At 36.9% G+C, this 16,118-nt stretch overlaps 1 protein-coding gene across 1 annotated transcript in view; it reads left to right on the top strand.

Annotated features, from left to right (window-relative positions):
• Window positions 1-15,845, top strand: part of MAP3K5 (mitogen-activated protein kinase kinase kinase 5) — a 124,920-nt gene extending 109,075 nt beyond the window's left edge. The window contains exons 22-30 of the mRNA XM_056853832.1: window positions 677-854; window positions 953-1,121; window positions 2,153-2,338; window positions 3,362-3,467; window positions 4,839-5,085; window positions 8,251-8,363; window positions 9,822-9,934; window positions 12,267-12,343; window positions 15,650-15,845. Coding sequence (XP_056709810.1) covers window positions 677-854; window positions 953-1,121; window positions 2,153-2,338; window positions 3,362-3,467; window positions 4,839-5,085; window positions 8,251-8,363; window positions 9,822-9,934; window positions 12,267-12,343; window positions 15,650-15,710 — 1,250 coding nt within the window. The 3' untranslated portion in view covers window positions 15,711-15,845. The remainder of the gene's footprint in view (window positions 1-676; window positions 855-952; window positions 1,122-2,152; window positions 2,339-3,361; window positions 3,468-4,838; window positions 5,086-8,250; window positions 8,364-9,821; window positions 9,935-12,266; window positions 12,344-15,649) is intronic.
• The last annotated feature ends 273 nt before the right edge of the window (window positions 15,846-16,118 follow it).

Here is a 16,118-nt window from a genome sequence, read left to right as displayed (position 1 = left end):
GGCCAACAAATTTGGGGGGGGGGTATAAGCTCTCAAGCATCAAAGCTCCCTTTATCAGATACTCAACAAAGAGATTGGTTCTTGTAGGTTATCCGGGCTGTGTAACCGTGGTCTTGGTATTTTCTTTCCTGACGTTTCGCCAGCAGCTGTGGCAGGCATCTTCAGAGGAGTAGCACTGAAGGACAGTGTCTTTCAGTGTTACTCCTCTGAAGATGCCTGCCACAGCTGCTGGCGAAACGTCAGGAAAGAAAATACCAAGACCACGGTTACACAGCCCGGATAACCTACAAGAACCAATGAACTCTGACCATGAAAGCCTTCGACAGTATTTTCAACAAAGAGAGCTTTGATTCTTGAAAGCTTACTCCCCAAAAATATTGTAGATCTGTAAGGTGCTACTGGTCTTGAATCCAGCTCTTTCTCTTTATAAGAGGAGTGAATCAAGGCGAGTCAGAATAAATGACACTGAGCAAGCTTTTCACATTCTCATTGTTTGATTGCCTTGGGACCATTTGTTTTAACTGCAATCTGTTTTGTAATGTTGTATGTTAGAGAATATAATTATACATGCTAAAATTTTAAATAAAGAGATCATATCCAGTGATTATTATAATTTCAATTTCTGTGTAAGACCTAAACTGCATTAATTTTCTGGGTTTTCCCCTTTGATGAACAGAATATCTTCGAAGCATATCTTTGCCTGTTCCTGTTCTGGTAGAAGATACAAGCAGTAGCAGTGAATATGGTTCAGTTTCACCTGACACTGAATTAAAACTTGACCCATTTTCATTTAAAATGAGAGCCAAGTCCTGTGGAGAAAAAGACGCAAAAGGGCTTAGGTCTCTTTTTCTAAGGTAACTCATATGTGTTAGTTTATAAATGAAGAAAGAACTATTTAAACTACAGGTTGTTGTTTTTATTATATTTTTAACACCATATTTTGTAAAATCAGCATCCCAGATGAGAATTTTGAGGACCACAGCGCTCCTCCTTCACCAGAGGAGAAGGATTCTGGCTTCTTCATGCTTAAAAAAGATAGTGAACGGAGAGCCACACTTCACAGGATTTTAACAGAAGACCAAGATAAAGTGGTGAGGAACTTGATGGAAGCCTTAGCTCAGGTAAAGGAATACAAATTTAACATTGGACTGTATGTATTAAAATAAATATGTAGGTCCTCTAGACTGCTTTGCAAGCACATCACAAGTCATATATAAGACTGGGCCAGCTTTACCGTGATAATTCACGTGTACATGTTTTCAATCAGGAAGTTAGAAAGCATTAAATGAGATTGGGTTTGGAAATGTTTATAGTGGTGAAATGTTTATCTAAATATGCAGACAGTTCTGATTCACATGTAAGCTAAGTTTTAATTCTCTAGAACATAAACTTTTTTTAATAAATATTTTCTGGGGGGAAATTGCGATATGGAGAAAAAAGTAAGTAGAAGCATAAAAGAGTAACATATTCTGTGGAGCAAACACAAATTTTGGGCCAGGAACGCCTCCTTTAGCTGGTGTGTACCTGGGGGGAAATCTCTTTTTAATTCCCCTCTGTGCCGCTGCAAGCCGCTCAGGCGGCTGTGCAAAAGGACACCATCCCTGGTGCTGCGTAACTATCACCCCCCCTTCTGGATTGATCCACCTTTCCATGATCACTGGCAATATTAACCTATTCTTCTACTTCCATTTTTTGTGGCTTTTAAAAACCATGCTTCATGATGGTTTCAACAGCCTTCCATAAGACTGTTAATCAACCTATATTCTTTAGAACATTCATATCCACTTTGTCTACAAAGTCTCTTTTGTACTGCTGACCTTATCTTTACACTCTGCTGCCAATTAAACTTTTTCTATCCCATCCTTGCTACATCATTATGAAACCCTGTCTCCTCCACCTTTGGATGGCCCTCCGATCAAGGGCTACATAATTTCTGTTTCATATGCCACCCAACAATGAGAACACGGGGGGGGGGTTAACACCCATTTATTAGCCAGCTGCAGCATTTGTAATAGGCTTTCTTGTGGAAACCACATTGAAATGTGTAAATGGATGTTGCATGGCAACAGTGCTTAGGCGAATCGTGCATTTTCCTCATTCATTCCCTTGTGATTATATAACTGAAATTAGATACTCTTTATTGTTCTATTAGGGAGCTGAAGAGCCTAAACTGAAATGGGAACACATCACAACTTTAGTTGCCAGCCTAAGAGAATTTGTCAGGTCAACTGATCGCAAAATCATTGCAAGTACACTTTCAAAGCTGAAACTGGAGTTAGACTTTGACAGTCACAGCATCAGCCAGGTTCAGTTGGTACTCTTTGGTTTCCAGGATGCAGTAAGTATACTGTTTGCTTTCTGTAGATATTTTAATTTTAGAGTTGTTGCTGTACTAGAAAATATTAAATATTGGCCTGTTTTAGATATAATGGTGGAATTTCATCCTTCACCCCTTGAACACTGAGGCTGTTTCTAACTTTCTGGTTCTCATTAATTGGCAAGTCACGAAAACCAGTTGTTTGCAGAAACCATTGTTATCTCTCAAAGAATAGCACTCAACCGGTTTCAGCTGGTTTCTAAGCTCTGCTTTGGATGCAAACTATAGTTTAACATGAGCAAGGAAACCAAAGAGGGAAATGGAGCTGAGAAAGGAGAAGAGAGAATATGTGAATCATTATATTTCTCTCTGAGTATAGGTAGGTTTACTTTGTTATACTACCTTCAGTATCTCAAAAAGGGACCCATATTAATGTTCTAATAATGGACTTTTATTTCAGTGTAATCAAATAATCATTATACTAATCCAGTTGACTAAAGGATAGATAAATCATCAGCCTAATCTTTTGTACAGTAGACCACCATAAGGTCAGTTGGTGGTGGAAGGGGCCATCAAGTTGCAGCAGAATTATGGTGGCCCTGTAGGGTTACCAAGGTAAGGGACACTCAGGGTGATTTGCCATCACCTGCCTTTGTGTAGCAAGCTTGAACTTCTTCACTTAGCTTGTGATATGATAAGACTGGGCTAGCCTGGGCCATCCAGGTCAGGGAATAAGAGTCTCATTACATTACAAGTCACACAAACCAATTGTTTGCAGAAATATATAAGCTTAAGTTTATTTGTTGTTTATTAAGTTGTTTGCAGGGATATAAAGCTTAAGTATATTCTAATTTGTCTTCTTTCTAGCCTTCAAAAAGATTTTTTTCCTTTCTCATTTCCAAACAATATAGCTCCGTTGGCCTCTGGGTAGCAATAGAATTACTCAGAGGAGGGAAAGATACAGTATACCCAACCTTAAATTTCTTTTATCTGATTATGATGTTTTCACCAAAATAATGTACTAACTGCAGTGTTTCTTTCCAGGTAAATAAAGTTCTCAGAACCCACAATATCAAGCCACATTGGATGTTTGCTTTGGACAGCATAATTCGCAAAGCCGTGCAGACTGCCATTACAATTCTGGTTCCAGGTGAGACTGGCAATGTAAAATTTCTAGAAGTCATGAAAAAACCCTCTTTTTTTGGGAAAACCAGAAATTTTAGGGGAATTTGAAATATATGTAATAATTATTTTCCTGTGAGAAATAAAGTTATTTTATTGCTTTAGTAAGATAAAATACATTATTCATATCTTAGTTAGCATATAAAATTGTGCCCTGACCTGAATGGCCCTGATCTTATCAGATCTCAGAAGTTAAGCAGGGTCAGCCCTGGTTAGTATTTGGATGGAAGATCACCAAGGAAGTCCAGGGTTGCTATACAGAGGAAGGCACTGGCAAACCACCTCTGTTAGTCTCTTGCCTTGAAAACCCCATGAGGGGTCGTCGTAAGTTAGCTGCAACTTGACGGCACTTTACACACACACCCACATATAAAATTGTACTATTTGGCATATTTATGGAATTTAAAATTATAAGTATCCTACAGTGCAGTTCTAAGCAGATTTATACCTGGATTGCATTGTATTTGTTTTCTACAAGCAAAACTGCAAATATACCCACTACATAAGACAGAGAGAGATGCAAAGTGCTGCAACCTATGCTAACTTAGCACATTATTTTTGTCTTATCAGATGAGAACTTAAAAGTTGAAATTGGAAAGCAACTGTTGTAATAAACAAACAAATGTATTATTTGGATAGAAACAGTCTTATACAATAGGATTCCTGGAATTTTTTATTATCATGTTAAACTTTATTAAATTGAAAACACTGAACTATTTAATAATGTGTTATCATCAAACAGATAGCATTTTAATTGTTGCCAAAATGATTGTCATTCAAACAACAAATATATCTTTGAAATACGTGGTTTATGCCTACAGTATTCAATGTATCTAATTTTCAACAAGGCTAATTCTGTGGACAGACAAGATAGATCTTTTGACAAACCTTAAAAATACATCTGGAGATTAAAATCCACCCCCTTTCCAAAATAATAGAAGCAGCACCTGTACCTTGAAGAACCGAATGCCCTTTCAGTAGCCACTGTAGCAGTTGCTAGATAACCACAACTATACTGCAAGTTTTTAAGCCTTGATTTCAAACAGCAAAAGGCAGGAGGAGGGGCAGGGCCTTTTCCAGGGCTGTTTTTGCCTTTGAGGGAGGACTCATTGGTGAACTTCGATCCAAAACCTTTAAAACTTTTTACATTACCACCAAGTTCTTCTCCTCCTCCTCCTCTTCCTCCTCTCATGTTGATGTCATTCTGGGGATGGGTGCAACCCATCATCTACAAATGTTGTCCAGAAAGACAACATTTAGAGGACACAGATTATAAATCCATAATACTTGTCTCTGATTTAATTGCTGATAATTAAAAACACATTTTCTTTCATAACAGAACTGAGGACACACTTCAGTATAGCATCGGAAAGTGATACAGCCGATCAGGATGACATTGAAGGTGAAGAGGAGCATGAGGGGCAGCATCCAAGCCAAACAATTCAGCCACCTTGCCTTGTTTTAGATGATGGTAACATAGCTACCTCAGGTGTGAGCACCCTCAGCTCTACAGTATCCCATGAATCCCAAGCTGCCCAGAGATCCCTCAATGTTCAACTTGGAAGACTAAAATTGGAAACCAATAGGTAACTCTTAATATCCGAATGAATGAATGGTTTTATTTGCATTTAGCCATAAGCCATTACAAACTTGTCAAGGATACCACAGATACATAATAAAAGGAAATATTAGGTTAATAAAATTCTGGATTAATAATAAATATATATAATAAAACTATGCTAAATCAATGCATACAACAACAACAACAAAATAACTAAAAATTGTGGTGGTGTCCCAATCGGCCAATGGGACCTAGCGACCATTAAAATCAACTTGCAGGATCAGCTCCCTTAGGAGCCATATTGGCCCTCTCTTAGTAGCTGGAGACCTAGTGAATTTTCTTTATGTTTACAGTGCAACACCAACATTGTGAAATATCTAACCTATAAATAGTAATTTGCAATGCAGAATAAGTTCTCTGGAAGGCCAAATCAATGTCAGATCAAATGCATTATCAAATAAATTGCATCACATGATTGCATAGCTTGACACTGTCCTCTCGGGCCAGCTCAGAGCCGTCAACGTCCATTCTTCTTCCCAAACATATCACGAGGATCGTGTCTCCAGTGCTGCATCAGAGAGGGATGCCTGCATAATTCAACTACCCACACTTGTCGTTTACAGAGGCTTGCTTCATGTGTGGCCTTGCTTCTAGCTAAGTCAGGGAAAGAAAGAGTCAGGGAAAGAGTTTTCAAACTTTTTAAATGCCTTTATAGAAAGGGTTGCTAAATTCCTGCCACTTGTGATTTGTGATTAAATAATACAATTTTTTTTAATCGAAGCATCAGTCCCTGTATCTTTTTAATTTTCAAACTACTGAATGTCTGGATAACACAGTTACCTAGAAAACATTGTTTATGTTCCATTTAACTTAAACAATGGAAGAATCAATCCAAGGAGCTAAATAATTATAAAAATGTCAGCATATAAAATAATAGGATCTTCAGAATACTAAATCAAGAATTTAGCAATTCCTGATTGATAACTCTTAATCACATAAAATTAATAGGAGTTATGCCTATCTGGATAGTATTGCAGGAGTTAGTGCTTGTTTCTCTCTTACTTAGAAGTAATAAATTTAATGATACCAACCCACCTTTCAGCATTACATATATAAACACATAAAAGCCAGCATATTTGGATCTGCCTCTAGCACTAACTAGAACACATATATTCCTCATAAGTCAGACAGCAGAGTAAAGATAAGAAAGATAAATACACTAGATGTTAAGCAAAAGTAAAATGAAAGGGGGAAAAAGTCTTCCTTATAGATCTGTGTTAATATCTGCCAGTCATATTACAACTGTCTTAATACAGTACAGCTGCTCTGCTGCCAGCATGACCTTAGTTTGACATAACTGACAGCTGACTTGAAATCACTTGTGGTAAGTCTGCTCTTGGGACTGACTGATAACTGACCAATTATTTCAAGTGGGAATACCTAAATCATGCTTATTAACAAATAGTATACACAGTTATAGATTCAAAGATGATGGCTGGACGATGAGCTACATTCAGCCTCTTGGCTTACTTTGAAGCAAAACTACCCCACTTCCTTTTACCTGCAGACCCAGAATAAGGAGAGCCAACACCATAAACTAGGATAATAAAAGGGCCAGCTTTATTTTTTCATTGATCAGAAGGGGAACTGCAGTTGTACACGGGCCAAAACGCCATTCCCAACCTGATTGCAGTGTGGGCCATGGGTGGAGTGCAGAAGAGCCAGGCCTCTTCTCTTTGTACATCCCTGATCTTACAGGCAAGGCTGCCCTGGCTCTGAGTGGGAAACCGACAAAAGAAAAAGGGGAATAAAGTCAACCAGAAATCAACAGAAAAGCCTGAGAGGTTGAGCTAAAGACAACAAAATTGGAAAACAAAAAGAAATATTTATTGGGTATAGCACAGATTAATAATTGAAAACAAAGGGCCTGAAAAATAAGCTTCATTAAAATAACTGCAGACCTAAGTCTTGCTGAGATTTTAAAAAAAACCGTATTATACAAAGTTGATGAAGCATGCACTCACAATCAACGACAAAAGACCATACACATTTTGGCCACTGAGGTCTTCAGTGGTCACCAGTATACAAGCTTGAAACCCACATCCCAATGGTAAACATAATAATATATTTTAAGAACTCTGACCAGGTGGTTGTTCACTTCCTATTGTATGTGGTTTAATATAAATTTCAAGAAGACACCGTGGGTCTTGTATTTCAATTATAATATCGACACACAAATAATGTAGTATTTAATACAGCCTGGTACAGGTTCTACAATTCTTATAGTAATCTGATTGGTATGGCTCATGCTCCTCCTTGCCAAGCCTTTTTTAGTGCTCAAGGGAGGCGTGTCAGATCCCAATCCCTTATCCATGAGGGTCAAGGTTAATGGAATCTCTCAAAGGGTTCCTGTCCCAGGTCCATGAAGGTAGTTAGGCCCCAGGCTTCTGCTTTAACAATTACACCTTCATCCTCCAAAGTGATTCCTCTGGGTGTTCGCTAGGCTGTTCCATGTACCGCCAGTCAAGCAACGTTTTCCCACACTGCTACCACCACAGAGGGGGATCAGCTTACTGCTTGGTCCACCCCAACACCCCACTTGCGTTTTATGGCTTCTGAGAGGCCCCACGGCAGATCCCTCAAGAAGCTGTTTTAGCCCACATCTGAGAAGTGGACACTGAGAAGTGGACATTGAAGCAAAACCATCCACTTCTTTTTTGCTCCCACTTCAAGCTTTGTCTCAGCTCGTCATTAAGGATAGTTAAATACTGTTGTCTAGGTAGGCAGCTGAGTATGCTACTTAATTATGGTTGCTAATTCTTAGTTTAAATTGTTGAAGAGGTTAGAGAGTATTTTACCTGACTTTTTTTTTTAATTCAATGTGATTGATTGTATTAGAATTTCCTGGAGCAGTAACAGGATAGAAACTACACAGTCAATGTATTTACTTGGAAGTAAGTTTTGTAGGTTTCAGTAGAAATGGGCATACAGGTATCTCCTGTGTTTCTAGAGTGCAGATACTCTCTGCTTTGTAGTATTATTGGTCACGAGCAGTGTGCAAATATATTGAAATAACTTGTGGGAATTGCTAAAGCTATACTGTGGTTTGTAGTTTCTACTGATGTTAACAGGCACTTGGCAAACATAGTGAAGTTTAATTATCCCCATCTCTTTCCGTCTTCCCTAACAGACTACTAGAAGAGCTGGTGCAGAAGGAAAAAGAATTTCAGACCTTGCTGCATCAAGCAGTAGAAGAAAAGGAACATGAAATCAAAAACCTGAAGCTTAGGACTCAGCCAATAGGTGCCGTACTGGAATCTTCAAAAACAATGGTTCCATAAAAGCAGAAATTTGTTTCAAAGGCAGGCTGGTACACTTGGAGCCTTTCTAGGCACACACACCCTTTGCCCCCCTTTTCAGCCACTTTGTCTCCAGGCTTTTATCACATTTGCTAACCAGTAGTAAGTCCTTTGAAACAAGAGTATTGTATGTCCATATCACACCTGTTATTTCAGGTACTGTTACAGTTGCAGTCAAACAAATGTACTCCAAATTCAAATCTCATTCGAACCAGGATTTATGTATATTTATATATATACGAATATTTATATATTCTTATTTTTTCTAAGCTAAACAGCCCTGTTTATTATTTTTATGTATGAATTTGTATTGAGTTGTCGATTTTAAATTGTAATTTTTTTGACATCTCAAGTCAAACCCTTGAGCCACACTTCAGTCAGAAAAGAGCAGGGTGAAAATCAAATAAATAAATACATTTTTTTCCCAAAAGGAAAAGATCCTTACTGTTATATCTTGGCTCTGATATGGGATCATAAGATGAGTTTGGTAGGATCAGTTGAAGGATCTGTCTAGTCTTTTTCTCAATGGTGGCCAGGCAGATGCCACCAGGGAACCCAGAAGGAGGCCATAAAGCCCTCCTATGGTGTGTGTCCGGAGCACCTGACAATAGGGAAGGCCGTTGCCTTTATAATCTGCTCTTGATTGCCCAGTAGCACCTGGCTGTTGAGAACAGAAAGCTTGGGGTACATGTCAGAATCCTTTAAGTCCATTCAGATAACAATCCTCTTAACAAGCAGTAATCTATATTTAATTCAAAGAACGAGCTTATACTTCCTTACACATGTAAACATTTCCTTTTCATGGCTGGTTGAATCAATTTCTGTTATTTTTACTTGCAATTTTTATAACCATTCACAGTAAATTGTAAAATACTACGTAATAATAACATTCAGTCAAGTCACAACCAACTTATGGCAGCCCCTCAAGGGGTTTTCAAGGCAGGAGATGAGGAGAGGTGGTTTGCCATTGCCTTTCTCTGCATAGCAATCCTGGACTTGCTTGGTGGTCTCTCAACCAAGTACTAACCACGGCCAACCCTGCTTAGCTTCCAAGATCTGGTGAAATCAGGCTAGTCTGGACTATTCAGACTGCTAAAATAATATCTAGCCAATAATTTTTTATTTACAGAAGGGCCATGAACAAAAATGTTTCTTCTAAGTGAACTCCATTGAATCTGTCAGCTATGTAATAGAAGCCCTGCCTATCTTTTCATCCCTTTTCAATTTATCAGTTGTAAAAACTCAGTCTTGACATTCATAGTTTTTATCTGTCACTTGACCCTTCCATTTATAATTACAGGGCGTATGGTGTGAAATTTTGTATCTGAGAGCCTGGGTGAAAATGGTATGGTTCTTTGTAATCATAAAAAGGGACTAATTTGTCTCAAAATAATTGTTCTAGATATCCCTGGCTTGTCTGTCTCCCACCTTAACACCACTAGCAGAAGATCTGAAGATCCTGATCTTACTAATTGGCTGCGAGTTCATGGTGCTGATGAAGAAACCATAAACAGGGTAGGAAAAATATTTTATTAGGTATGTTTGGTTTGTGATCTCCTCAAACCCTAAGGCTCAGTGCCCAAACTGCAAGAACCTTTAACCTTTAATTTTAGCCACAGTTGTGAAGAGATAAAGATGAAGAAAGTACAGACAATGTAAAAAGGAGTACTATTCTTCCAGGATATAAATAAATTATGTCAAAAGACATTCTGGTTGTTAGCCATGTTATACTCAGTCAGATGTTTGGGACACCTGGCTCATGACTGTCTACTTTGTAGTAGTTGTCCTGTGCCTGGGTCCTTTACTTGGAGATGCTTCAGACTGAACCTGAAACTTTCTGCATGCAAATTGTATGCTCTGCCATTGAACTATAAGGCTTCCTTCAAAGAGGTTTTGCTTATCAAGTGTCTCACGCTTAAATATCAAGACCTTCAAGAACAGTGAACTCAAATAATTTTTTCAGATTTATCAGAGCATTTTTAACTGTGACCTCTGAAGTACTTAATCAAGTCCATCTGTCTTTGCTGCACTGAAATCTGTGATTCAGAATGAATTTTCCATCAGTTGAACAGAAGAATTTCCCTGCTTCCCCCCTCCCACTACAGCCTCACAAAATGCTGCTTTTGGGATACAGGAATGACCCGGGGGTAGTCTGTAGTGGGAAGGGGGAATCTGTTGAAAAAGTGCCAATTTAATCTGGATCTAACCTGTCATATTAAAGTATTTTGACTCTGACAGCATGTTTTGTGTCAGTTCTTTTTTATATAGTGTGAGATCCAGAAACTATCCAAAGGACTCTGATTCCTAGTTAATAGTATACAAGGGTCTGACTGACAGTGGAAGAAGACGTGAATGAATTTTACTGACAAGCTGAAAAATCAAATATATAATTAAATTATAGACATATATTCCTAAATTAGAATATGGACTAAAATCAAGAAAAGACAAGCTATACAGAAATGATATTATGAAAATAATAAAAGTAAGGAATAAATAAGTAACCAGTAGATAGATAGTAGATAAGGTCAAAGTAAAAATAATTAACAAATTGTGGGCTACATTCTGGATAGAACGTTCAACTACATGTCACTGTAGTGAGGAAGTAATAAATTAACTGGACATGACATGTATTTGAAAGTATATCAATGCCATGTTATCTCTATAGCAGCGAATTTTAGATGTCTCAAAGATCCAGTCTGTTGACTTCTGAGTGAGGGTTGTCAAATGATTTCATTATAGCTTTACATTGGGTACTAACATCCCACATTTATAGGTCTTTAAAATAATCATTAACTATTCTGGTAATTGCCCAGAATCATTGTGATGAAGTCAGCTTTAACATTTTTAGAGCAGAATGCTAGAAAAATTCTAAAATTCAGGTTTTGTAAAAAGTGTTCTAAATAACTTTGTGATATTGTACCTTTGGCTTTTTGCAGATTTATTAAGTGCTATGTTAGTGACTCTTCATGGGGCAGGAGTATGGGACACTTCAGACAGAATATATACATGTATTTTTGGCAGAGACTCAGAATGGGAACATAGCAGCTACTGGGCACACATCCTAAAACAAATCAGAAGTTAATACAGATAGATTCAGGAATAGAACTAAAGATGAGTTTGCACAATACATTTTTACAGGGAAACTCCACCTCCAAGTTACATTGTTCCTTTCTTCAGGAGACTGAGACAACATGAACGGTGGTAGTTTCTTCAAGGAGGCATGTTTCTGAATAAAAATACAGATAGCAAATCACTCTTGGGGAGGCATGTTGCCTTCACAGGGTAGATGGGCTATGCCAGAGCCATGTACCTGACTTGCTGTTTGATGAACATTTGCTCAAGGAGAAAATGTACACACACAATAGGTTTTCTAAAGAGTTTCTCTAATTTAAATTTTCATAGCACCTTTTCAGCTACTTCCCAGTAGGTAGGATATCTGGTGCCCCTTTGTTTATTGTTGGTTCTTACCTCAGTTTTATTATGGAGAGAGTGAGAGTGAGAGAGAAGCTATGGAAGAATTAAGTATTTTGTACCATACGTTGGCCATAATCCAGCAGAAATAATTGTAACAAGCCAATTGATTTCAGTTTATTTAAGCATACTTAATTCTGTTGTTAATATTGCCTTGTCACAGATAACCACATGAATTTACGTTTTGATTTTCAAGTACAGACCATCCAAAAGTATATAAACTTATTTTGGCAATAAAAAATACTATATTAAGTGAAAATTTTGACACATATGCATTTCTTATACTAATAAATTATTATTTGGTCAGGAATGTTTAAAACTTTGGATATCTGGTGGCATAGCCAACACAAGTTGCATTGTAAACTTCTTGCTTTAGTTTTTAGCAGAAGACTACACACTAATGGACATTCTCTGCTATGTTACACGAGATGATCTAAAATGCCTCAGGCTCAGGTAATTTTACCTTTTTAAAAAACAGATAACAAAGTACTGATTTTTCCTAAGGTCGTATTGTTCTTTTTACAAACAATCACTACCGTGAACTTCTATTTACAAGGTTTTGTGACTGATATCATGCATCCTTATTTATTGGACTTCATACAAATTATGTTAAGAATGCCACAATAGGTAATATGATTTATAGATCATGCTCCAATTTATTTAAGTTTGACTACTGAATATAGGAACCAAGGTTCTTGTATATTAAATAAAGAATTATTGAACAACAGTAAAGGGAAATTAGAAAAGGACCTTAAACTTTATTTTGAAATAAACAACCATGCAGAATGTTCTCCTTTAAGAATTTGGGAGGCAGCCAAAGCATATTTTAAGGGACTTGTGATAAGTGAATCAGCCTATTTAAAGAAAGTAATAAATGCAGACAGGCAGAATTGTTTACAAAAATTAAAGGTGTTAGATTGTCAGCACAAAAAGAAATTAAAGAATTATTGGTAGAAATCAAACAGGAGAAACTGAAATTAGGTCAAATGGACACTAACACTATCTATAAGAAGATGCTATTTACAAAACAAAAAAACTTTGAAAATGGGGATAAAGCAGGGAAGTTATTAGCCAATAAAGTTAGGAAAGCTAAAGCCAAACAAAATATAACAAAAACTAAATTAGGTGATGGCAAACTGAGCCACAATAACAAAAAAAAATTTATAAAAACCTTTCATGAATATTATCAGGTTTTATATAACTCAGAACAACTTAACAAAAGAGCAATTGATGATTTTTTAAAGAAAATCAAAATTCCTAAATTATTAAAGGAAGACAAGGAATTAATGGATATGGATATTAGTTTGCAAGAACTGGAGTTTGTAGCCAACAAGTTATAAGTAAACTAGGCACCTGGCCCAGATGGTTTTACTTCAGAGTTTTTATAAAGAGTTTTTTCAATTAGTTAAAAATCCGCTGTTAGATGCAATAAAAGATATTTTCAAAAATGGAGAATTCCCTGATTCTTGGTCTGAAAGTGGCATTGTCATCATTTTGAAACCAGATAAAGATCCTACTTCCCCTGGCTCATATAGACCGATAAGTTTGTTAGACACAGATTATAAGATACTCACCACAATTCTTTCTAACAAATTATAGGGAAATATATTTCCCCTGAACAAAATGGGTTTATCCCACAAAGACAATTAACAGCTAATATAAGGAAAGTAGTCAACTTAATTGAAAAAAATTAGGAAGTACAAACTAAAATCAGCCCTTTTGTTCCTCGATGTGGAGAAAGCCTTTGATAGAATGGAACATAAGTTTCTGAAGGAGACCGTTTATATCTTCGGTTTTGGTCAAACCTTCAGAAATGGGTAGAGATAATTTACATGAATTGTCATGCAAAAATAAAAGTCAATGGTGAATTATCTGCCCCTCTTAATATATCAAGAGGGGTTAGGCAAGGATGTCCCTTGTCTACCCTATTATTTGCCATTTCATTAGAACCATGAGCTACTGCCATAAAAAGTAACTGTGCAATAAAAGGAGTTAAGGTATAAGGAAACAAATTTCCAGATTTAAATAATGGGATAGATAAAGTTAAAGAGACCTACATATTAATTAAACTGACTTGCTGTTACATCAATAAAAATATTAAAGATTTTGATGTTATATGGAATCCAATAATCTCCAGAATGGAAAATATGTTTAAAGGTTTAGAAAGTGGAGACAATGATATGTAAAGTATTTATTAGTTTCGGAATGTTTTAAGGGTTTTTTGTTCTGAAATGTTATATGGATTTACTGTTTGAAATGATGTATGAGTTTTTGTGGTTTTTTTAATGTAAAAATAAATTTTTAAAATTAAAAAAAAGTATGTACGTTAGCTAAAGTAAAACCAGTGCATATATTTAGCAATAATGTGATTAGCAGACTGTTTAAACAGAAAAAAAGATACATACAGGCAAAATTTGCACAATACTCTCTCCTTACATGAGCTTATTTTATAATCTAACATTGTTATGCTGTGGCCATTCTTAGAAAATTCTACTAGAAAATCCAGTTGACAGGCTTGATCATTATCAGTCACAGGTTGATCCCATTAGTTTTGTCTTCAATACAGATAGAATAATTTATCCCATGGTTAACTGGAACAAACACAGTCTATCTATGTAGTACATTTCTAACCTGCCCTACTTCTAAGGACTTCAGAGTGGCATATATTGTTCTCCCTTCCCCACTTTATCCTCACAACAACCCTGTGAGGTTGAGAGAGTATAATGACCCAAGGTCTAGCAAGCTTTGTGGCACTGTGGGGATTTAAAGCCATGTCTCGTAGATCCTAGTTCAACATTCTAACCATTACATTACTTATAGAAAAAAAACTGATGGAAGTCAGGGGGGAAATTAAAAATCTTGGTTAAATTCTGCACATGAATGATGTTTGGGGTCTTGTTTTTGTTTTGTCTTTGTTGTTATGTTATACCTACTTCAGGCATGTACATGTATTAAATGCATCATGGGATCCCACATGATCCTCAGTTCCCAGCCCTCCCTGTCTGTCCAGTTGTTGTTGTTGGTGGTGGATAGAGCCATCAAATCACAGCCGACTTATGGTGATTCCATAAGACAAACAGAGATGGCTTGCCATTGCTTATCTCTGTATGGCAACCCTGGACTTCCCTAGTCTCCCATCAAAGTGAGCTGATCCAGACTAGCTTCTAAGATCTGATGAGTCTGGGCTAGCCAGGGCCATCCAGGTCAGAGCAAAAGTGTGCCGTCAAGTTGCAACTGGCCTATGGCAGCTCCTGTCAGGGGATTTTCAAGGTAAGAGATGAACAGAGGTGGTTTGCCATTGCCTTCCTCTGCATAGTAACCCTGGTCTTACTTGGTGGTCTTTCATCCAAGTATTATCCTGCTGTCCCTGGCCCTCCAGGTGTTGTTCATAAAATAAAAATAAGAGTATCTGACTTGCTTTCCTTCTCCCACACCTTCTCATTCCTCATATAATAGTTAATACAGAGATATCTGTATTAGCATTTTAACTTTGTGGAGATTTTTGCATATTCCACACGTGTAATTCAGATTTAAACCCTGCATTGTCAAGAATAAAAATGTATATTGTTTTAGCACCACTTTTTACTTTACACTAAAATATTAACAATATTAAATATTAACAAGTGACTACAAAATTTTTTAATATCACATGAATTTTGTTGTTATGGGGAACTTTTAAAAGGTGTTTTGCTACTGCTTGAGAATGTCCAAAACCTGTTTTGTTGTAAGAAAAAGATCCACTGTGACTTTCTGTTACAGAGGTGGGATTTTATGCACACTGTGGAAAGCCATCACTGACTTCCGGGAGAAGCACACCTGACCTTTCCAAAAAGAATCCCTCGATCTCCACAAAGAACTGGAGCGTTCCTGCAGCACAGAACAGGAGTTCTGTCACAGAGATGCTGTTGCACTTTAATCCAGTGTTTGTTTACCATTGTTTAAGAACACTTCAGCTCACTGGCTGCATCGACTCCTAAGTCTGTAAGGAGTGACTCTACAACATTAAATATTATTTTAGTTTAATTTTTTTAAACATAGAATCTTCTCTTTTTCTAAAATGTTGGAACAGCTATTATGTTTAAGAAATGCCAATGTTGATCTTATACAGACCAGTTGTAAGATTTCGTGTGATTCTTATATCACTGAACCAAAACCAAAATGTGAAAATTAGCTTTTAGCAGTTTTATATACGTCAGGAAAGGCAGGGTGAATTATGGGACTGAGCCTG

The sequence above is a fragment of the Euleptes europaea genome, chromosome 7, assembly GCF_029931775.1.
Source record: "Euleptes europaea isolate rEulEur1 chromosome 7, rEulEur1.hap1, whole genome shotgun sequence".
NCBI classification, from domain to species: domain Eukaryota; kingdom Metazoa; phylum Chordata; class Lepidosauria; order Squamata; family Sphaerodactylidae; genus Euleptes; species Euleptes europaea.
Note: the sequence above shows the minus strand (reverse complement) of the source record. Positions and strands in the feature narration are given on the sequence as shown.